Source organism: Oncorhynchus kisutch, linkage group LG14 (assembly GCF_002021735.2).
Source record: "Oncorhynchus kisutch isolate 150728-3 linkage group LG14, Okis_V2, whole genome shotgun sequence".
Taxonomy (NCBI): domain Eukaryota; kingdom Metazoa; phylum Chordata; class Actinopteri; order Salmoniformes; family Salmonidae; genus Oncorhynchus; species Oncorhynchus kisutch.
Window position 1 is genome coordinate 43,757,350 of NC_034187.2, and position 24,927 is coordinate 43,782,276.

The 24,927-nt window shown below is 41.9% G+C and overlaps 1 protein-coding gene across 1 annotated transcript in view; it reads left to right on the forward strand.

Annotated features, from left to right (window-relative positions):
- ros1 (c-ros oncogene 1, receptor tyrosine kinase) overlaps positions 1-24,927 on the forward strand; it is a 142,643-nt gene that overhangs the window by 36,465 nt on the left and 81,251 nt on the right. The window contains exons 3-7 of the mRNA XM_020470344.2: positions 6,623-6,760; positions 7,151-7,254; positions 11,210-11,382; positions 13,263-13,357; positions 24,081-24,215. Of these exons, the coding sequence (XP_020325933.2) occupies positions 6,623-6,760; positions 7,151-7,254; positions 11,210-11,382; positions 13,263-13,357; positions 24,081-24,215 (645 nt within the window). The remainder of the gene's footprint in view (positions 1-6,622; positions 6,761-7,150; positions 7,255-11,209; positions 11,383-13,262; positions 13,358-24,080; positions 24,216-24,927) is intronic.

The window sequence follows — 24,927 nt, forward strand, 5'->3', positions numbered from 1 at the left end:
CTGGCATCTCTGGCTGCACCATGTAGACTGACAGCTCTGGCTTCTCCATGCAGACTGACAGCTCTGGCTGCTCCATGCAGACTGACATCTCTGGCTGCTCCATGCAGACTGACAGCTCTGGCTGCTCCATGCAGACTGACAGCTCTGGCTGCTCCATGCAGACTGACAGCTCTGGCTGCTCCATGCAGACTGACAGCTTTGGCTGCTCCATGCAGACTGACAGCTCTGGCTGCTCCATGTAGACTGACAGCTCTGGCTGCTCCATGCAGACTGACAGGTCTGGCTGCTCCATGCAGACTGACAGCTCTGGCTGCTCCATGCGGACTGACAGCTCTGGCTTCTCCATGCAGGCTGGCAGCTCTGGCTGCGCTGAACAGGCGGGAGACTCCGGCAGCGCAGGAGAGGAGAAAGGCTCTGGCTGCGCTAAACAGGCGGGAGGCTCCGGCAGCGCTGTAGAGGAGGAAGGCTCTGGCTGCGCTGAACAGGCGGGAGACTCCAGCAGCGCAGGAGAGGAGAAAAGCGCTGGCTGCGCTGAACAGGCGAGACGCACTGAAGGCCTGGTGCGTGGTGCTGGAACTGGTGGTACTGGATCGAGGACACGCACAGGAAGCCTGGTGCGGGGAGCTGCTACCGGAGGACTGGAGTGTGGAGGTGGCACAGGATGGGCTAGACCGTGAAGGCGTACTGGAGATGTTGAGAGCAGTGTTGGCACAGGACGTGCAAGGCTAGGGATGTGCACAGGAGGCCTGGTGCGTGAGGCTGGCACCAACTTCACCAGCCGACTAACACGCACCTCAGGACGAGTATGGAGCGCTAACCCAGGTGCCATCAAATCCCCAACACGTTCCGTCGGGCGAATTCCATGCAAAAAGCACCAACACAGCAACTCCCTCATTTCTCTCTCCTCCAATTTCCCCATTAACTCCTTCACAGTCTCTGTTTCGCTCACCTCCAACACCGGCTCTGGTTCTGGTGTCCTCCTTGGCTCCTCACGATAAACAGGGAGAGTTGGCTCAGGTCTGACTCCTGACTCTGCCACACTCTCCCTGAGCCCCCCCCCCCAAGAAATGTTTGGGGCTGATTCTCAGGCTTCCATCCGCTATGCCGTGCTGCCTCCTCATATCTGCGCCTCTCAGCTTTCGCCGCCTCCAGTTCTTCCTTGGGGCGGCGATATTCTCCAGGCGGAGCCCAGGGTCCTTTACCGTCCAGTTCTTCCTCCCATGTCCATTTCTCCAGGTGGTGCAGCCTCTCCCACTGCAGCTGCTGCTGCTCCTGCTGCTGCTGCCTCTGTTGCCTCTCTTGTGGCTCCTGCCTGTTAACACGCTGCTTGGTCCGTTGGTGGTGGGTGATTCTGTAACGGCATTCGTCTGTTGAAGGAGAGTCGGACCGAAATGCAGCGTGGTGGTTACTCATGTCTTTAATGAAGATATAGCGATACACGAAATAACTTAAATACAAAAACAACAAACGAAACGTGAAAACATATACAGCCTGTCTGGTGCTAACTAACACAAAGACAGGAACAATCACCCACAAACACACAGTGAAACCCAGGCTACCTAAATATGGTTCCCAATCAGAGACAACGAGAATCACCTGACTCTGATTGAGAACCGCCTCAGGCAGCCAAGCCTATGCTACACCCCTACTCAGCCGCAATCCCAATGCCTACAAAACCCCAATACGAAACACAACAAAATAAACCCATGTCACACCCTGGCCTGACCAAATATATAACAAAAACACAAAATACTATGACCAAGGCGTGACACCACCTCTCCCTCTCTCCCCCTCTGTCCCATCTCTCTCTCTCTCCTCTCCCAGCTCTCTCGCTCCCCCCTCTGTCCCATCTCTCTCTCCTTCCTATTTCTCTCTTTCTGATCCCTCTCTCTTCTTCAGTCACTTGCAGTTGTGCCCTGCATTTGTGTCCATCTACCCTCCCTGAAACTTTTGTCTATCTCATTTCAATCAAGAGGAATTTATGGCATTGATATTGAAGATGGGGGGTGGATTCATTTTTACACATCCGCCCGTTAGAGGATCGAAGACTATGCTGGTCGATGTGTTAATCATAGGTCATCATTTCCACCCTCCCTTTCTCGCTCTGCCTCGCCTCTGCAGATGAGTCGCAACAGTTGAGCAGAGGCTTCACTGATCATCAATCGGTGGAAGACAGAGATATAATTGCATTTGTGGCCACTGATGCTGATTTGGTTGTGTGTGTTTGTGTGTGTGTGTGCATGCATGTGTGTGTGTGTTTGTGTGTGCATGAACGTGTGTTCCCTTCCCTGTGAGTATCTTTGAGTCTACTTAATTGTGTCATCCAGTGCCAATTAGTGTAGAGAGAACAAGTTACAGATGGAACTATTTCAGCATGGGAACGAACTGCAGGAGTGGTACAGGCCCTTAAAGTGCTAGTGTTGGCAGCATGCATCCTTGCTGAGATGACTTGGTAGAGTCAATGTGAAACAGGACAAATTGTCCTACTAGAAGCCTTGGGCAACTATCTTCCCCCTATGAAGTGGCTTTTAGGCAGCTATATATCAGTGGCGGTCGGTGCCAGTTAACTTCTTGGTGACAGGGGGCAGTATTTTCGCGTCTGGATGAATTGCATGCCCAAATTCAACGGCCTGTTACTCATCCCCAGAAGATAAGATATGCATATTATTATTTTCTTCCTGTATTGAACACAGATCATCCCGTCTTCAATGTATCGATTATTTACGTTAACCTCTCTGCGCACCGAACCCATTAACGGGATTAAATTCGACAACATACGGTGATCGCTACATAAATAGTCATATTAAACATTCATGAAAATACAAGTGTCTCACATGTTTCGAAAGCCTAGAATCTTGCTAATCCAACGGCGTTGTCAGATTTAAAAAAGGATTTACTGCGAAAGAATACAATGCGATTATCTGAGGATAGAGCCCCATTAAAAAACAACTATTTCAACGTAACAAAATCACAAACTGCAATAACATAAATTGTTTACCTTTGACGATCTTCCTCTGTTTGCAATCCAAATGCTCATTGTTACAAAATGAATGGTCTTTTGTTTGATAAAATCAATTTTATAGCCTAACACGAAACATTTTGTGAACCGCTTCTGTCGTGAATTCCGTCTCATTCCATTTTCGACGACACATTCGATGTAAATACACACACGAAACGTGACTTTTCAAGTCATGTTTGGTTACATTGCAATCAACTGGTTTGTTTGTAACACAACCAAACCTGATGGGTCATTTCGCGGGACATATTGACTGAAAGAAACTGATTTGAAGACAACAAGTAATGACATCATTGTGCACCAATGATAAGACCGCTGTTTCGTTGATTGACTGTATTTTAACCCAATGATCACTGATCGTCTTTAAATCTAGCTGGGTAGATAGCCAATGAGCTGAGGTAAACGGCAATATGCAATGTTTATGTGTTGGAAGACCAACCCATATCGTAAACTCTGGCGTAAAGAGGGTCATTCGCTATTGAAGTTTCATACCGGAAGGAGAAACACATAGCGTTGTTTTGGTAAAGCGCGTCTTCAGCTGTTTATATATCAATCAGTATGGCGACTAAGTCAGGGAAAGCTAAATCTAAGTGTAGATATACAGATGTACACACAATTTTAGAAGAAATTGACCGGGAAAATGAGACAGAGATTGTTGGAGGATGATTCATTTAGGGATTCCCAAATGGAGGAATATTTTTTGAACAGAGAGGACATGATTTTGGACTGGTAAGTTTTTCTCATGCCAATGCCGTTGTTTGAAATGAATAATATAACATATTATTTGTGAAATGAAATAGACTATTTGAGGCTGTTGAGGGGAGGGCAGGCCCACAACAATGGCCAAAGTGAAATGGAGACAGTAGATACAGCTGGTCTGTTGTAATATAATAAAGACAGTATATCTAGCTGGTCTGTCATAATATAATAGAGACAGTAGATCTAGCTGAAATGTCGTAATATAAAATAGACAGTAGATCTAGCTGGTCTGTCATAATATAAATGAGACAGTAGATCTAGCAGGTCTATAATAATATATTCAACCTTATATATATGTGTGTGTGTGTGTGTGTGTGTGTGTGTGTGTGTGTGTGTGTGTGTGTGTGTGTGTGTGTGTGTGTGTGTGTGTGTGTGTGTGTGTGTGTGTGTGTGTGTGTTTATTATACCTGTTGATACAGGGCTCATATGTGAAACTATTCTACCTGAACATTTTCTTTCACAGTGACACTGACTCCGAATGGGAGCCCCCAGTGCCAAGCTGTCCATCCCCCACTGAATCTGGTTCATCCAGCTCCTGCCACAAGTGGTGTTCATCTGCCCAAATGTATTTCTGCAGGCATGGATGTGCTATGGCACCTGGCATCAGCAGCAAACAGCATACTGAAAGTGTTATTTTGTAAATGTGTATATTTTTTTCATGTTTTTTCTCCATTTTTGGGGGGTCTGTTAGAATACCATTTTGGTATTTTGTATATAGTTATTCCATTCAAAATGTATAACTTCACCAATTTGGCCACTTGGGTACATTTGGGCTACTTGTGTGGGACACCTTGGTGATTTCATGATAAATGTCATGTAGCACAATCATTTTGGAAGTTATCATTCTGAAACTTTGCACAAGTTCTGTTGCTCTCTTATCTAAACCAGATCTATTGTGTTATATTCTCCTACATTAACTTCACATTTACACAAACTTCAGAGTGTTTTCTTTCAAATGGTACCAAGAATATGCATATCCTTGGTTCTTTGCCTGAGCTCCAGGCAGTTAGATTTGGGTTAAAGGAAAGTTGTATTACAAAAGTACTTTGAAATGTCTTGGCAAAGTTTACAGGTAACTTTTGAGATATTTTGTAGTCACGTTGAGCAAGTTGGAACCGGTGTATTTCTGTATCAAATGCGCCAAATAAATGGACATTTTGGATAAATATCGACAGAATTAACCGAACAAAAGGACCATTTGTGCTGTTTATGAGACATATCGGAGTGCCGACAAAAGAAGCTCGTCAAAGGTAAGGCATGAATTATATTTTTATTTCTGCGTTTTGTGTAGCGCCTGCAGGGTTGAAATTTGGTTTCTCTCTTTGTTTACTGAGGTGCTATCCTCAGATAATTGCTTCATTTGCTTTCGTCGAAAATCCTTTTTGAAATTTGACATGTTGGCTGGATTCACAACATGTGTAGCTTAAATTTGCTATCTTGCATGTGTGATTGAATGAAAGTTTGATTTCATAGTAATTTATTTGAATTTGGCACTCTGCATTTTCCCGGGCTTTTGGCCAGGTGGGACGCCACATATCCCAGAGAGGTTAAGATAAGATTACAGGCCTCTCATCTTTTTAAGTGGGAGAACTTGCACAATTGGTGGCTGACTAAATACTTTTTTACCCCACTGTAGGTCTCAGAAGATTCCTTAACCCCTGTTATAATGTAGCCAGGTAGCTGTTTGTTGGAGTGTAGAAGTATCATGGGGTCATATAGCACTCCGCTAAAAACAACAGAACCCCTTCTGTTGACCTTCTATACCTCATTTAGCATCTACCAATGTGTTTTAATTGCTGGGTTGTTGTGTTTCTGTGGTAATTATAAAAGTCTTGACTAGAAGTATAGCGGCTACAAATGGTTATGGTATGCTAGTAATAGTACACACATTTGCACCATTTCAATCCATTGTTATTTTCGTTATCAACTGTTATCAACTGTACTGTACTGTACTTTGATTGTGGCCCTGTTCCCATTTCCACAATAGCAAACCACTCAGAATGGAGCAATGTATTGGGGAGTTATTTGTAGTGTGGTTATTGGAACCAAGCTGACAACAACAAATACATCCTTGCGATGCTCTCTGGAATATTCCAATGCACTCTTGACATTGCTGTAACACCAGTTTTCTGGATTTTTTTCCCTCATTTTGTCTGTCATAGTTGAAGAGTACCAATGATGAAAATTACAGGCCTCTCTCATATTTTTAAGTGGGAGAACTTGCACAATTGGTGGCTGACTAAATACTCCCCCCCCCACTGTATATATAAAGTGCATTCAACCCCCCCAAATTGACAGCAGGCTTGCATCACCAAACCTTTTTTCTATAATTTATTTTTCATCCTCCCCTTTTCTTTCTCCTCTCTCTCTTCTACACATCTCTTTCATATGTGTAAAAGCTGGTTGGGTGCCCCCCCCCTTTTTTTTGCTCTTTCTCTCACTTTTTCTGAAATTATTAGCCCCTGTATTTTTGCTCCTTCTTCTGGTCTCTCCCCTTTCACCCTTCCCTCATCCCCCATCCCTCTCTCCTTCCCTCCATCAGTCAGTCACTCACTCTTTATAAAGCACTGGGACCAAAAGGATTAGCCCCATATTTTCTCTCCTTCTTCTCCCGCACTCCCCCTCAAAATCTCTAGCCGTATGCTCTCAATTTTCTCTCTGTTTCTCCCATCCTCTCTCCCTCTGCCCTTGCTACTGAGACACTCCTCTCATCATGTCCTCCTCTCTGATGTTCCATCTCTCTCATTGTCTATCTGTATCTCTCTAGGTCAATTGAGCTACAAGGCTACTCACTTTCTTCTCCTCTTTCTACCTCTCTTGCTCTCTCTGTCTTTCTCTCCCTCTCAGGTCAGTTTCTCATTGGCAGCTATTGCTCCTTCGAGGATGGTGAGTGCGGTTGGCAGCCAACAGCGGCCAAGGGATCCTCCTGGAGGCGTGTCCACACCCCGCCAAAGGGGGTGCGGCCCAGCTGTTCATCATCCTCAGGTGAATCATCCATTCTGATATCGATAACACAAGCCCTGTACACAACCCCTAGCTACCGTCGAGGCAGTCTATTACCCCTAAGACACTTGTGAAGATCTGAAACGACTGGATAGATGTAGGTATATATGTGGAAAAAGTAGAGCTGAACCATATTGCTTATACAGTACCAATCCAGTTCTGGAGAATAGGGGCTAGGGGTTGTTTCTGGACTTGGTCATCATCAATTTACTGAATGCCTTTAGTGGCTGTAATGCAAAGTAAGGCCTACACTGTATGCTCACATTCGGGCATAACAGAGAAAACACAACCTATAATCTTCTGTTCTGTCTGTTTATCTGTTTGTATGCATGTATGTGTGTGTGTGTGTGTGTGTGTGTGTGTGCGTTCCAGGTGCCATGTTCAGTGTGGATGGAGGGCAGTCCAAGAGTCATCAGGTGTCAACGTTGCTCAGGAGCCCTCTCTTCCCCCCTCCCCTACGGAACTCTCGATGTGAGGTGAGAGCCCTCTCTCTCTCTCTCTCACACACACACACACACACACACACACACACACACACACACACACACACACACACACACACACACACACACACACACACACACACACACACACACACACACACACACACGAGGAGAGACACAGATACACACACACACACACACACACACACAGAGACAGATACAGATACACCAGGCACTCAGAGACACACCAGACACTCAGGGACACACACACACACACACACACACACACACACACACACACACACACACACGAGGAGAGACACAGATAGACACACACACACACACAGAGACAGATACAGATACACCAGACACTCAGAGACACACCAGACACACACACACACACACACACACACACACACACACACACACACACACACACACACACACACACACACACACACACACACACAGAGACAGATACACACACACACACAGAGACAGATACAGACACTCAGAGACACACACACACACACACACAGAGAGAGACAGATACACCAGACACTCAGAGACACACACACACACACACATACAGAGAGACAGATACACACACACACAGAGACAGATACAGACACTCAGAGACACACACACACAGAGAGACAGATACACCAGACACTCAGAGACACACACACACAGAGAGAGACAGATACACCAGACACTCAGACACACACACACACACACACAACAAACAGAGACAGATACACACACACACAATGCCCTCCTGTTGTGTGCACATTTGGAGACTCAGCATTGGGTAATTATAATTAAGGCGCATAGCGCAAATAGTTCAGATGTAGTCTTTTAAGTCTGACCAACCAGACTGACACACAGGGTGTGTCCCAAAGGGCACCTTATTTCCTTTATAGGGCACTTCTTTTGACCAGGACCCATGTAGGGAATAGGGTGCCATTTGGGATGGAGACACAGAAAGTGTGGAGCACAAACAACAACATGTATGAATGGACAGACTAATTATGTTAGACAGGAGAGTCTGGAAGAAAACAGGCACACCTGGAATAAAAATAGAGCAGTATTACTATTGAAAAACAAAGTTCTTCATGATAGCAGGATTGCCGAAAGACTGAAAATTATTTGTAGGTATAATGAGCAGAGCTCTCCTTACTCCTTAATTCAACTAATGGATTTAAAAGTTCTTGTTGAATATCTTGAAGCAATATCTCTCCATTTAACTATTAGTTTACCTTGTAAGTTGCCGGAAAACAAACAGACAAACAGACAGACAAACAGACAGACAGACCCATGCACCCACGCACGCTTGCACATACACACACATTTACACTGGCCTGGGAAGAGCTCCAGTGGACAGGTGAGGGAGAGCGCATGTGGAAGCTTGCACTGCTTCATTTATCAAGTTAATTCATTAATTGAATTCAACTATTTCCTGAATGCACAGATTGCATGAAATTTGGTCCCAACCCTGATAGTGGCGGGTTAGCAAGCTATCATGGGGATTTCCAGACACAAGGTCAACCCAATTAATAAGAGGCTGGCGATATGGAATGCATTATTCATACCTTATTGGTCAGTCTGCGACCGGCGGGGTTGTTAGTCAGGTCTAGACAGGGTGAGTCCACGGCTATGGTTGTAAATGTCCGCCTCTTTATAGGGGGTGTCTGGCAAGTGGGCCAATATCATATTTAGAGGTATTTGGTATGTGTCCATAGATGGGCACCCCCTTCTTTATTTTGGAGGTGGGGGAAGGTGGAGTGCTGGGGAGAGAGCGTGAACAGGAGAGAGAGAGAGGAGTGTGTGGATAAGCACGACTAGAGAGAGAGAGCCAAAGATGAAGACATAGAAAGATAAACAGAGATGGGGATATCAGTCCTGAACTGTGCTCGCGGCACCGCTACAGCCCAGCTAGCCGCAGTCAGTGGTTCCTTGGCAAGGGTCCAAAGATTAGCCATGATTCCAGATTAGCACCTCAATCTTTCCCCTTACACGACCCTGAGCTGTCCAATGTACGGTACCTGCCTGTCTGGTTTGTCTGACGCAGGACCCAATCTCAAGAGTAGATTGGCTTGGTTATTAGTTGCAGGTCATGTTCACCTCAAAGTAATGCCTGGCAAACACTGTTTGACTTCTATAATCTTGATGTCGGGGAACTTCTCACAGTTTCACAAAGGTGAAATCTGGATCAATGATTATTGAGTGAGGGAGATGGTACACTGCGATAGAATACCTAATACTACATCATTGAAATTATAGTTACACATTTTATCAGAGGGAAACCCTATTCGTCACCTGTGCATACTGGAGAGACAGAAAGATAGCATTTAGTCAGGTGAAATGTTGTGCAGTTTGTTTGAGAAGAATATGAGCAATATGAATCGGGAACTTTGTATAGCAATGTGTACAGCTGAGACAATTGATGAATCTGCAGGTTTAACTTTCATGAAATAAAGACAGATACCCGCACACTGCTACTGCAGTTTTATCTAGATAAAAAAAAATTATACCCAAATGTCTTCCCTGAATGTCTGGCTGGATGAAGACATTTCAGGTTAAAATGTTGCATTTAATAACACTGTGTAACGGTTTTCTTCTGGTGAAAGAGAGGCGGACCAAAAAGCAGCGTGGTTAGTTTTGTACATCTTTAATAAAGATGAAAATACAACAATCTACAAAACAAACGTGAAAAACCAGTCCTATCTGGTGCCACAAAGACAGGAACAATCACCCACAAAACCCAACACAAAACAGGCTACCTAAATATGGTTCGCAATCAGAGACAATGACTAACACCTGCCTCTGATTGAGAACCATATTAGGCCAAACATAGAAATAGACAAACCAGACACACAACATAGAATGCCCACCCAGCTCACGTCCTGACCAACACTAAAACAAGGAAAACACACAAGAACGATGGTCAGAACGTGACACACTGGGGAACATTCAACAGAGTGCAGGTGTTTATCTTCATGATGTACCCTGCAACTGCAAGTAACTGGATGTGGGTACACTACTTCTAAACTAGTAATTATGACAGTAGAGCATCAAATCCAATCAAATCAAATGTATTTATATAGCCCTTCGTACATCAGCTGATATCTCAAAGTGCTGTACAGAAACCCAGCCTAAAACCCCAAACAGCAAGCAATGCAGGTGTAGAAGCACGGTGGCTAGGAAAAAATCCCTAGAAAGGCCAAAACCTAGGAAGAAGGCTAGGAAGGCTAGGTTTCTTCCTAGGAAGAAACCTAGAGAGGAACCTGACTATGAGGGGTGGCCAGTCCTCTTCTGGCTGTGCCGGGTGGAGGTTATAACAGAACATGGCCAAGATGTTCAAATGTTCATAAATGACCAGCATGGTCAGGCAGAACAGTTGAGACTGGAGCAGCAGCACGGCCAGGTGGACTGGGGACAGCAATGAGTCATCATGTCAGGTAGTCCTGAGGCATGGTCCTAGGGCTCAGGTCCTCCGAGAGAGAGAGAGAGAGAGAGAAAGAAAGAAAGAAAGAAAGAAAGAAAGAAAGAAAGAAAGAAAGAAAGAAAGAAAGAAAGAAAGAAAGAAAGAAAGAAAGAAAGAAAGAAAGAAAGAAAGAAAGAAAGAAAGAAAGAAAGAAAGAAAGAAAGAAAGAAAGAAAGAGAATTAGAGAGAGCATACTTAAATTCACACAGGACACCGGATAGGACAGGAGAAGTACTCCAGATATAACAAACTGACCCTAGCCCACCGACACATCAACTACTGCAGTATAAATACTAGAGGCTGAGACAGGAGGGGTCAGGAGACACTGTGGCCCCATCCGATGACACCCCCGGACAGGGCCAAACAGGAAGGATATAACCCCACCCACTTTGCCAAAGCACAGCCCCCACACCACTAGAGGGATATCTTCATCCACCAACTTACCAGTCAAGTCCTATTCTGACTCATAATACTCATACGTTTTTTAAATCTCCTGAACAGGTACGGTTCTTGATGTGTTCTGGAGGTGGCCAGAGAGGGGCACTGTCTTTGTGGCTGGTGGAAAACAGCACACGACCAGAGGAGCAGCGCAGACTGTGGTACTCTGCCAACGAGCCCAAGACCAAGAAAGGCTGGAGACGCATTATCGTTCCTCTCTACGGACTTGTTGACTGGTACGGCGGATCAATTTGGTCCATTGACAGAGAGACAAGTGATTTGGCCAATCCCAGCCTTGGGCAAACAAAGTGAAGTGTATGAATATTTAACAGGGTCAATATGGATGGTGAGATTTTAGAATCATACTACATTGGAAACATGCACCATGTCAAATCATAAAAGAACCTGCAAACCACAGAGATGCATGTGCTTTGTGTATTCTTTTGGGATGAAAAAAAAATATATAGCCTCTCAGGTCCAAAGACACAGTAATGAATAGCTTTTTTCTTCAGTTCTTCCTTCCAAATGCAGATTTTCAACATTTACATTCAATTTTAAGATAACCCTCCCTTTCACCCTGCAAACGTAATGAATCCCAATTTGTTCACTTGCCTTATACGGTGAATTCCATATTCACCTTATCGCTCACTGTATCACTTGTTTAAAAACAAACAAACAAGGTGAAAATCTATACAGAGGCCTCCACTCCTCTGCCTTTTCCTCCAATTAGCTATGGCATTTTTCAGTTATTCACTGTGAGGAGCTGAAATAAATCTAATTTAAAAAAGCTGTACGGCTTGTTTCATCTCTGTGTGCTTGATTGAGCACTCTCTATCGTCAGAGCTGGTGCTATTCCCAATCCTCAGAGAGTTATTATATTTTTATTCACGGTTTTATGGAGTTTGTTCTGCCCATGTTCTTAATTAAAATGCGTGTCCTTATGCCTTGTGAACTCGCCCGGACTCGAGGTATGACCTTTGGTCTGGATCTCTGAAATAAAGGCAGAGGAATAGGGAAGTCAGTGGATAAAGGTTAGGTTGTAGTAGCGACCCATGTTGTTGGACTGTGAAGGGCAGAATGGAAGTAGATGAAGGCCAAGTCAGGAGTTAAATTAGGAGTTACTTTATTAACCTTTTGGGTACTATGAAAAAGACGGCCAACACTTCCACATGGGGCGGCAGGGTAGCCTAGTGGTTAGAGTGTTGAACTAGTAACCGAAAGGTTGGAAGTTCAATATCCCTGAGCTGACAAGGTACAAATCTGTCATTATGCCCCTGAACAGGCAGTTAACCCACTGTTACTAGGCCGTCATTGAAAATAAGAATTAGTTATTAACTGACTTGCCTAGTTAAATAAAGGTAAAATAAAATGCAAATTAAATATTACTTAGATGTATTCTCAATCAGGAGTCACAATGGATGCATTTCGACCACCAAGAAAATGCCCAAGTTTTGGAGACATTTTTGTTAGGCAAGATGGGAGGAAAAGATGAGTGTCTTGATTTTGATAGGATTGTATTCTGTAACAAAGTAAAGTAACAAAGTTGTCTCTCTACAGTAGTCTGTCATGTATCTTTTTTCTGTTCCCTTTGTCTCACCATTGCACACTAAATAGCATGAGCAAATTGAAGGGAAAAGAACAGTAGCTACCTGAAATTCACTATGACTTGAAAAAGATCCTCGTCCAGTAATGTAAACTGGTCTTTGAGGCCATGCATCAGTGTTCTGTCTATTTGTCGTTTCTAATAGAACACTTTAGTAAGGGCAGAAGTCACTCATTCTCTACATGAGGTCTTTATGACATGTTCTAGTACTGGCAGAAAAATTCATTGCGATCAATAATGTTACTTTTGAAGTATGTAGTTGTGCTCGTAGAATATTTTAGTTATGTCATGTTTGAACTCCTTTATGTACTAATTCCAGTAGAAAACTTGAGTCGAGGATGAGAAGGATAAGACAGGGATATCATTAAGCTCAAGAAACTTTTTGCAAGGATATCTACACTCATTTAACATACTCTTTATCTTGTCCTAGACTTGAATCTGCATTGGGAGCAGGCATACTTCATCTTCATCTCATACTAGAGTTGAATGAGATCATATTGTGTTTCTCCTCAGGTTCTGGCTCCAGTTCAGTACTGACAATGGATCAGGTCCAGGATCAGCGATTTGTCTGGATAACATCTCCTTCAGTATGGACTGCTTCCTGGCCTGTAAGTATTGTTGTTTAGGGTTGTAAAACAACAATTTCAGACTGTCAATAGTAGTAGACGATTTAACCCATAAAGTGATTTAAGAACAGATTCTTATTTGCAATGTCAAACATGAAATAGAAATTAGAAAGTCATTTTAAATGTTTACATCATTTAGCAGATACTCTTATCCTGAGCGACTAGGGCTAAGATTTTTCACCTAGTCAGCATGGGATTCGTAACTTTAGTTTCCGGCCCAACTCTCTTAAAACACTTAAACATTTTTGGCCTGTTTCAATTTTTCAATTGTAGTCAAGGTTCTAAATTAAAAAATGTCATTGGTACCACTGGTGTTTCATTGATTGAGATGTAGCATAATTGGCCTATATGAATTCTAGCTACTTTTGAAGCACACATGCTCTAAAAATGATTAGAAACTGGGTGGTTCGATCCCTGAATGCTAGGTACGACAAAACATTTATTTTTACTGCTCTAATTACTTTGGTAACCAATTTATAATAGCAATAAGGCACCTCGGGCCAATATACCACAGCTAAGAGCTGTGTCCAGGCACTGTGTCGTGCATAAGAACATTGTACACTCTTTAAGAGTGTCAAGTTTGTGAGTGACAACATGCAAGAAATCAGTCATTCATTCATTGCTATGACCATTGATCTTCTAAAGAAGTTGTCCCTTTTCATTTTTTTCTGGGCCTCCAAATGTTTAGATACTCTGGTAAAGTAACCAGATTGTTAGCTTGATAGCTAATGAGGTAGTTTATGAACAGGGCCTAAAAAAATAGTCCACCAGCCACTGGGAGGTAGTTTTTACCAGCCAATACATTTATTGCCAGCAAATACATTATTTGCCATAATTAAGGTTTTCACTCTCAAAATCACACATTAGAAATAGAAACACAACCAACTTTGATGTTCTAAGTCCACAACAATGCTTAAACCAAATCAGAAGACCAAATAGGGCTAACTTCTGTATACCACCCCTACCTTGTCACGACACAACTGATTGGCTCAAACACATTATTAAGAAGTAAATAAATTACACAAATTAACTTTTAATAAGGCACATCTATTAATTTAACTACATTCCAGGTGACTGCCTTATGAAGCTCAAATCAAATCAAATCAAATCAAATGTATTTGTCACATACACATGGTTAGCAGATGTTAATGCGAGTGTAGCGAAATGCTTGTGCATGTTCCGACAATGCAGTAATAACGAACAAGTAATCTAACTAACAATTCCAAAAAAAAAACAAAAAAAAATACTGTCTTATACACAGTGTAAGGGGATAAAGAATATGTACATAAGGATATATGAATGAGTGATGGTACAGAGCAGCATAGGCAAGATACAGTAGATGATATCGAGTACAGTATATACATATGAGATGAGTATGTAAACCAAGTGGCATAGTTAAAGTGGCTAGTGATACATGTATTACATAAGGATGCAGTCGATGATATAGAGTACAGTATCTACGTATGCATATGAGATGAATAATGTAGGGTAAGTAACATTATATAAGGTAGCATTGTTTAAAGTGGCTAGTGATATATTTACATCATTTCCCATCAATTCCCATGATTAAAGTGGTTGGAGTAGAGTCAGTGGCATTGACAGTGTGTTGGCAGTAGCCACTCAATGTTAGTGGTGGCTGTTTAACAGTCTGATGGCCTTGAGATAGAAGCTGTTTTTCAGTCTCTCGGTCCCAGCTTTGATGCACCTGTACTGACCTCGCCTTCTGGAGGTCAGTACAGGTGCATTGAAAATGTTTTTTATTTGTTTAACACTTTTTTGGTTACTACATGATTCCATATGTGTTATTTCATAGTTTTGATGTCTTCACTATTATTCTATAATGTAGAAAATAGTAAAAATTTAGAAAAACCCTTGAATGAGTAGGTGTGTCCAAACTTTTGACTGGCTATATATATATATATATATATATATATATATATATTCTTAAAGGTCAAGACTTGGCTGACCTTTCCCGCTTTATCCATATGGTAATTGAGATGGAAAAAAATCAGAGGAGAAACAGCAACACATGATACTCACGTCTCTAATCAGCAGAAAATATGCTGTATATCCCTCACTCTCTCCCTCACGCTCTGAAGTACCTGTTTGAACTGGTCTCACCTGATCTTGCCTCCTCCTGACTACCTTCCAATTTTAAGAAATGTATTTTCATTGTTAGTGCGGCCACTTGAGTATCTGGTCAATAAAATAGATAATCTGTGACTGTGCCCAGAATAGCAAGCTGGGGAGCTCTGAAGCTGTTGCCGCTTGGAAGAGGGACAGTCATTAAGGCGAAACGGGTGGAATTTAACCGACTAAACTCAATTACAGACAGAGACATAATTAGGCTCTGTGTCACGGTGTTCTTCTGTTGAAGGAAAGGCGGACCAAAACGCGGCGTGGTTTGTGTTCATCTTGATATTTAATTAAAGAAAACACTGAATACAAAAACAATAAACAAATAACGACCGTGAAGCTAAATGACTCTGTGATGACTCAAGCAATCAACCTAGACAATCACCCACAAACAAACAGTGCAACCCAGGCTACCTAAGTATGATTCTCAATCAGAGACAACTAATGACACCTGCCTCTGTTGGAGAACCATACTAGGCCGAAACATACAAATCCCCAAATCATAGAAAAACAAACATATACTGCCCACCCAACTCACGTCCTGACCATACTAAATAAATACAAAACAAAGGAAATAAAGGTCAGAACGTGACACTCTGGGGGGTCGTTTCACTGGTTCATCTGCCTGCTTTGAATTCGACACTCAGTGAGATTGTCACCCAACAAACCAGGAACATTCCCAGAAGATTAGTTAAGATTCCCATTAAGTTCTGGTTAGGGTTTTAGCTAACATTGGGATGATAACATTCAAAGAATGTTTTTGATAACAAAATCTTATTTCTTTAGGTTTTATAAAAAATTTCCTCATAATGTTCTCCTAACATTTGTTAGATTGTGGCAAATCAAGCTCCGCCCCAGCAGTCTCCGGTGGGTTTAGGTCAGGTTGCCATTGTCCTGGCCTGCAGCTTTACACTGCTCCAGAGTATGCCCACTGAGTCCCAGTGGTATCTATTTTCACAGTAAAACGAGTCCTATATCGAGATAACCTGAAAGGCCGCTCAGCAAGAAAGAAGCCACTGCTCCAAACCCACCATAAAAAGGCCAGACTACGGTTTGCAACTGCACATGAGGACAAAGATCGTACTCTTTGATGAGGACAAAGATCGACCATCGTTATGTTTGGAGGGAAAAGGGGGATGCTCGCAATCTGAAGAACACCATCTCAACCGTGAAGCACGGAGGTGGCAGCATCATGTTGTGGGGATGCTTTGCTGCAGGAGGGACTGGTGCACTTCACAAAATAGATGGCATCATGAGGATGGAAAATTATGTGCCTATATTGAAGCAACATCTCAAGACATCAGTCAGGAAGTTAAAGCTTGATCACAAATGGGTCTTCCAAATGGATAATCACCCCAAGCATACTTCCAAAGTTGTTACAAAATGACTTAAGGACAACAAAGTCAAGGTATTGGAGTGGCCAATCACAAAGCCCTGACCTCCACCCTATAGAAAATGAAAAAAGCGTGAGCTAGCAAGGAGGCCTACAAACCTGACTCAGTTACACCAGCTCTGTCAGGAGGAATGGGCCAAAATGCAGTATACTTATTGTGGGAAGCTTGTGGAAGGCTACCCGAAACGTTTGACCCAAGTTAAACAATTTAAAGGCAATGCTACCAAATACTAATTGAGTGTATTTAAACTTCTGACCCACTGGGAATGTGATGAAAGAAATAAAAGCTGAAATAAATAATTTTCTCTACTATTATTCTGATGTTTTACATTCTTAAAATAAAGTGGTGATCCTAACTGACCTAAGACAGGGAATTTTTACTAGGAATAAATGTCAGGAATTGTGAGAAAATATGATTTTCAATATATTTTGCTAAGGTGTATGTAAACCTCTGACTTCAACTGTACATGAGTTCTGCCTCTCCGTCAAAGTTGCAGTGAGGTGTTTTATATGCAGACCACCACCCGGTAGATTGATTATGATATGGGCCCATATCAAAGCATCGGGATATTACATTTACAGAAACCTAATCTTTTAAATATTGTAGTAAAAAATTGACTTTTTAAAAGATTCATGCTAGTAATATCACATTACATTACACATTACATCTTATTCATTCCTTTACACTTGTGTGTATAAGGTAGTTGTTTTGAAATTGTTAGATTACTTGTTAGATATAACTGCATGGTTGGAACTAGAAGCACAAGAATTTCGCTACACTCGCATTAACATTTGCAAACCATGTGTATGTTACCAATAACATTTAATTTGATTTAATACATGTATATTTTGGTCATTTAACAGACACTCTTATCCAGAGCGACTCAGTCAGTGCAATCAACTAAGTTGGTAAGAAACCACATTTCACAGACATTGCAAGTAAAACTTTCCTTAAAAAAACCAACTATCAGCAAAATATTAAGAAAAGATGACTGCAAGTGTTAGTGCAAGAAAGACAAGCACAAAAGCAACACAAAACAGCCTATATGTGTAAATAAGATCATTTTGGTCATAAAGTCAGTCTCATCCAAAACTGAGATTTACGTCATGATAGGAAAAAATGGTATGTCACACAAAGAAGGGTACCATAACAGTGGGTAGGGTTTATTTCAATCCTGCTCTCATGCCAATGTTCCCGTGCACAGAGAAAGGTCCATACAGAAATGGTTTGTCGAGATCTATGTGGAAGAACTTGACTGGCCTGCACAAAGCCCTGCCCTCAACCCCATCGAACACCTTTGAGATTAAATTTAACACCAACTGCAAGCCAGGCCTGATCTGCCAACATCAGTGCCTGATCTTACTAATTATCTTGTGACTGAATAGAAGCAAGTCCCACAGCAATGTTCCAACATCTTTCCAGAAGAGTGGAGGCTGTTATAGCAGAAAAGGGGGGGGGGGATCATCTTCATTTTGATGTCCATTTTGTTTTTGGAATGAGATTTTCATCGAGCAGGTGTCCACATACTTTGGTCAAGTAGTGTATTTTAAAAGGTCAATAGCTCCAAATTTCAATGACTTAAAAACCTCAAACAAATACTGAACACATTTAATGAGACAGCTAAAATATATATTGTTCCATTTACATTGTGTAATTTATTGACAGTCTCTTACTAGCCCCAGGGATAGGCTATCCAATGTCAAACCAACTTTGCCACAAGTCCCACACGGGCCGGCTGAAGGTAATTGGCAAAATAAGTTGGCTAGCACTAGCTTGCCTAGGTGACTTCAAGACACAAGACCTAGTTAAGCTGTTTCAAGTTATCTAAAAGGGTGTTTTCGTGTAATTGTGTACTGTTTTGACAGAGTGAATGTACAAACGCTTGCCACGTGCAATCACACAAACACAAGAGACACCCACATTAAGCCACCCCTCAAGACTTTGTTTGGCTTCGGCCTCTTAATTTATTGGCCTCGTTTTTTTTGCTTCGGCCTCTTAATGACCAAACCAAAAAAAATGAGGCCAATAATTAAGCATAAAATCACTATGTTGTCGATATTACTAAAAATATTATCTTAAATATTAACTGTTTGTGTTGACCTGACAATCAAAATGGATGTCTTTCCCATTTTTTCCATCAGGGTTTGGGTCTTGAGTAGAATTTTACAGTCAGTGCATGGCTAAGACCGAAAGGCATGTACTGTACTCGAAGCGGTACGTACCGCACACAGCCATGGCGGGAGCCCCTTGCCATATTATGATGAACGAGAGCAGTTCAGCTCGAGGAGGTAGTGATGGCAGAGCCAGGTCAGGGGAACCGAGGGGGGAGGGTGTTTTTAGGAGATTATTAAAGAGACAAAAATGAAAGGTAGCCATTTTTTACAATGTCCCATAATGTCTGTGGAACGATGCGCGGAGGAAAAGTGGATTATCTGTTTTTTTGGCGAGCCGGCAAGAGCTGGCAAGCCGACATGATGTGGGGAACAAATGGGGCCTGTCATCATAATTAAGAAACATGCAGTTGGCTCTCAACTTGATATTCAGATGAGCTAGTCCCAAACAGAGTCCTCAATGCATTTTCCAGAGATGGATAGATTATGTATCTGGAACAGAAAGGCGCTGTTCTTTCAGAAGCTGCTCGGTGGGAAGTAATACAAAGGACCACCTTTAAAGGAAGTTGTCTAAATTAGTGGCATTATGTTGGAAGAAAGGGCCAGCCCTACTTCATTCTTCATTTTATAAGGCAACTGATTGACCATCTTGAGCCAAAGCAGAAAATGTTTTGATATCATGAGCTCGTTCCAGTTTTTAACTCTGCAAGACATTTAATATAGAACAAAATGCCCACTACTCTAGCAGTGGCTTCACTGCTAGAAGAAAAGGTGTGAAATAGAACCAAAAAGGGTTCTAGGGCTAGCTTCATATATGGCCCTGGAAAAGGCTCTATCTAGACCTGCAAAGCACCCTTTTTAGCAGTATACTATAACCCATTGGTGAGTTGATGACGATGGACACTGGTCTCCTGAAGGACAATCAATCAAGTTTATTTATTAAGTCCTTTTTACAGCAGTTGTCACAAAGTGCTTATACAGAAACCCTGCATAAAACCCCAACGAATAAGCAATGCAGCTATAGAAGCACGGTGGCTAGGAACTACTCCCTAGAGTATTACTCTAGAGTATATACTCCCTAGAGTATAGTATCCTGATAAAGATTATAAGAGTACATGGCCATTAAGGCCAGATCGTTCTTCAAGTTGTTCTAACCTTCATAGATGAACAGCAGGGTCGTCAAATAATAACCACATACAGTGGCAAGAAAAAGTATGTGAACCCTTTGGAATTACCTGGATTTCTGCATACATTTGTCATAAAATTTGATCTGATTTTGATCTAAGTCACAACAATGGACAAACACAGTGTGCTTAAACTAATAACACAACTTATTGTATTTTTCTTGTCTATATTCAAATCAAATCAAATCAAATTTATTTATATAGCCCTTCTTACATCAGCTGATATCTCAAAGTGCTGTACAGAAACCCAGCCTAAAACCCCAAACAGCAAGCAATGCAGGTGTAGAAGCACCTATTGAATACATAATTAAAATATTCACAGTGTAGGTTGGAAAAAGTATGTGAACCCCTAGGCTAAGGACTTCTACAAAAGCTATTTGGAGTCAGGAGTCAGCTAACCTGGAGTTCAGTCAATGAGACAAAATTGGAGATGTTGGTTAGAGATGTCCTGCCCTTTTCAGGGTTTACTAGAAGTGGTGGGCATCCAGGAGCAGACAGTGCTGCTACTCACTGTTTATCATCTATTATCTATGCATAGTCACTTTACCCTACATGTACATACAGTGCCTTGCGAAAGTATTCGGCCCCCTTGAACTTTGCGACCTTTTGCCACATTTCAGGCTTCAAACATAAAGATATAAAACTGTATTTTTTTGTGAAGAATCAACAACAAGTGGGACACAATCATGAGGTGGAACGACATTTATTGGATATTTCAAGCTTTTTTAACAAATCAAAAACTGAAAAATTGGGCGTGCAAAATTATTCAGCCCCCTTAGGTTAATACTTTGTAGCGCCATCTTTTGCTGCGATTACAGTTGTAAGTCGCTTGGGGTATGTCTCTATCAGTTTTGCACATCGAGAGACTGAATTTCTTTCCCATTCCTCCTTGCAAAACAGCTCGAGCTCAGTGAGGTTGGATGGAGAGCATTTGTGAACAGCAGTTTTCAGTTCTTTCCACAGATTCTCGATTGGATTCAGGTCTGGACTTTGACTTGGCCATTCTAACACCTGGATATGTTTATTTTTGAACCATTCCATTGTAGATTTTGCTTTATGTTTTGGATCATTGCCTTGTTGGAAGACAAATCTCCGTCCCAGTCTCAGGTCTTTTGCAGACTCTGTCAGGTTTTCTTCCAGAATGGTCCTGTATTTGGCTCCATCCATCTTCCCATCAATTTTAACCATCTTCCCTGTCCCTGCTGAAGAAAAGCAGGCCCAAACCATGATGCTGCCACCACCATGTTTGACAGTGGGGATGGTGTGTTCAGGGTGATGAGCTGTGTTGCCTTTACGCCAAACATAACGTTTTGCATTGTTGCCAAAAAGTTCAATTTTGGTTTCATCTGACCAGAGCACCTTCTTCCACATGTTTGGTGTGTCTCCCAGGTGGCTTGTGGCAAACTTTAAACGACACTTTTTATGGATATCTTTAAGAAATGGCTTTCTTCTTGCCACTCTTCCATAAAGGCCAGATTTGTGCAATATACGACTGATTGTTGTCCTATGGACAGAGTCTCCCACCTCAGCTGTAGATCTCTGCAGTTCATCCAGAGTGATCATGGGCCTCTTGGCTGCATCTCTGATCAGTCTTCTCCTTGTATGAGCTGAAAGTTTAGAGGGACGGCCAGGTCTTGGTAGATTTGCAGTGGTCTGATACTCCTTCCATTTCAATATTATCGCTTGCACAGTGCTCCTTGGGATGTTTAAAGCTTGGGAAATATTTTTGTATCCAAATCCGGCTTTAAACTTCTACACAACAGTATCTCGGACCTGCCTGGTGTGTTCCTTGTTCTTCATGATGCTCTCTGCGCTTTTAACGGACCTCTGAGACTATCACAGTGCAGATGCATTTATACGGAGACTTGATTACACACAGGTGGATTGTATTTATCATCATTAGTCATTTAGGTCAACATTGGATCATTCAGAGAACCTCACTGAACTTCTGGAGAGAGTTTGCTGCACTGAAAGTAAAGGGGCTGAATAATTTTGCACGCCCAATTTTTCAGTTTTTGATTTGTTAAAAAAGTTTGAAATATCCAATAAATGTTGTTCCACTTCATGATTGTGTCCCACTTGTTGTTGATTCTTCACAAAAAAATACAGTTTTATGTCTTTATGTTTGAAGCCTGAAATGTGGCAAAAGGTCGCAAAGTTCAAGGGGGCCGAATACTTTCGCAAGGCACTGTATTACCTCAATAACCTCAACTAACCAGTAGCCCCGCACATTGACTTGGTACTGGTACCCCCTCTATATAGCTTAGTTATTGTTATTTTATTGTTGCTCTTTTATTTTTTACTTTAGTTAATTTAGTAAATATTCTTAAATTGGACTTGTCTATTTTTTTTGCTTTACAATTATTTTTCTTAACTGCATTGTTGGTTAAGGGCTTGTAAGAAACATTTCACGGTAAGGTCTACACCTATTGTATTCGGCACATGTGACAAATAAAATGTCATTTGACAATTTACAGGACATTTGTCTACTAACTGAGTTTTTTAAATTTCTGATCATGGTCAAACAACATTTTGTGGCTTTTCAGTGGAAATTAATGGATTTGTGAGAAATTTGCAAAGGTGAGACATCCGGAATACTCACGAAATTCTCATTTAGACATCTGACAGTCCCTTTAATGGACAAAATGTCACAGTTGCTCAAAGATTATGTTCACATGTGAGTGACAAAGGCAGGTATCATATAACCTGGCTATTAACATTTGAATGGATCTCACGTGGATATGACAAGGATTCCGACAATAGTCTGACACAGTCTCACAACTGACACTGACATTGTGTTCTTGGGAGCTGTTCTTCAAACTTTTTTAATGGAGAATTTCAATGGTTTAGAACACTATTAACCACATTGGTTTCCACTGCTGGTAACAATACCGTGAAATTGCAATCACTATATCAGCATTTTGATAGTGACTCAATGATCATACGTTTTTTTTACCTTTTTTGTACGATTGGTTCGTTGTATAGTTTCTTGAGGAACGTCACACCTCTTACAATCAGATTGGCTATTTCTATCTTGCCTTTCCAGTTTCTCTGCTGCTGATTGGGGAACAGACCAATCAGAGACTGGGATTTACACCTGGCCCTTGCAGCTGATTATTGGGAAGAGTGTTATTCTTTTTCCCACTGCACCCTAGTCTGTGTGGGTTTTAACCAGAAGTCCAGTATGCAGTCCCATATCATCATAGCCCTCCTCACAGGCCCAATTCACAGCCTCTGCAAGGTCTAGTACTTAATGTCCAGAGTAGCAATACCTAATCAACATCCCTTTTACCTGGGAGATGTATTTCTAGGTTAGAAATTGAGGGGGAAAAGATCAAGGCACTTGTGAGCTTTATGATCTAAGGCCTTGGGGTAGGTTGAGGTGGTTGGTCTGTCTATATGCTTTATTGGGTTGAGCTGGTGGTATGAAAGCCCCGGATCCAATGTACTTACCCAACTAGGGATGGAGGAAGATGGGAAGGAGTTGGATTTAAGCACCCCCAACCTTTCCCACCACCACAACTATATCCAACTCTATTGGTCTTGAGGTAAGAGTGCCCCCTATTGGACAAACCAACACCATGCAACTTCAGATTGGAGTTATCCAGCCAAGTATTCACCAAGCTTAAACCTGGGCCATGTTCATTAGGGCTCAAAACTACAAATGTTTAAAATGTTTAACAACGGAAATGAAAATGAGTGTTTCTTATTGGACAAGTACAGGTAGTCCCCATCTGTCTCAGTTTGCTTTCTTTGGTTTATGGTCCCTAATGAACACAACCATGCTTATCTCCAACTGTTTGGAAATTTAGAGAGCTGTGCAAAGGCATGGTAAGCAAAGAATGTCACTAAGTTGTTATTTGTCTGTTTTTCTCCTCAGCCAATGGTGAATTTCCTCCAACGGTAACCGGCACCACTAAACTGCCATTGAAACCAACCAATCAGAACATTAAAACAACCACCCCGTCCAATGGAAACTCAAGAACATTGTCAGACCTTCCTACTCCAACTGACTGTAAGTGTCCATCTGTTGTCGTATAGTTGTGAGTGTCTCAGGCGTAGGCGCTGTATTTGTAATATACAGAAAAGCAGTCTGAGAGGGAAGATTATACATTTTTATCTCTGAATCTCAAGTTAGAACAATGTTCTCCACTCCCACACATAAAGACACTCTCTCCTCTCTCCATTCTCCTCTCGTGACACGCACACTAACCTAACACACAGACCCACACACAGTTACCCAGGCAGTCTATTTACTCTCACTCCACACATATTATAAAAAAGGCACACTTGCTTTTACCTCAAACAAAGTAAGTGCGCCACCTACCGGATTAGTCCATAACCACGTGTGTAACGGTAGGTCTCTTTTATGGATCAAATGGAGCAGGGCGGACAGTTTTGAAGTGCAAAACGCTCCAATTTGCCTCCAGAGAATGTCAATGTAGCTCGTTTCACCGAGTTCCAACCTCTACTGCATAAATTAACATTGTAAGCTGGAATTGGCTCCTTTTAGAGAACTAGAGAAATGTTAAACAGCACGCAACAATGACTGACGTTTTCCAGGAGTATAGTCAAGGTAATCGTGTATTTTGTCTCGTTGGTTTATCTTAGGGACTTACAGTACCTGTCAAAAGTTTTGACACACATACTCATTCAAGGGTTTTTCTAATTTTTACTATTTTCTACATTGCAGAATAATAGTGAATACATCAAACTATGAAATAACA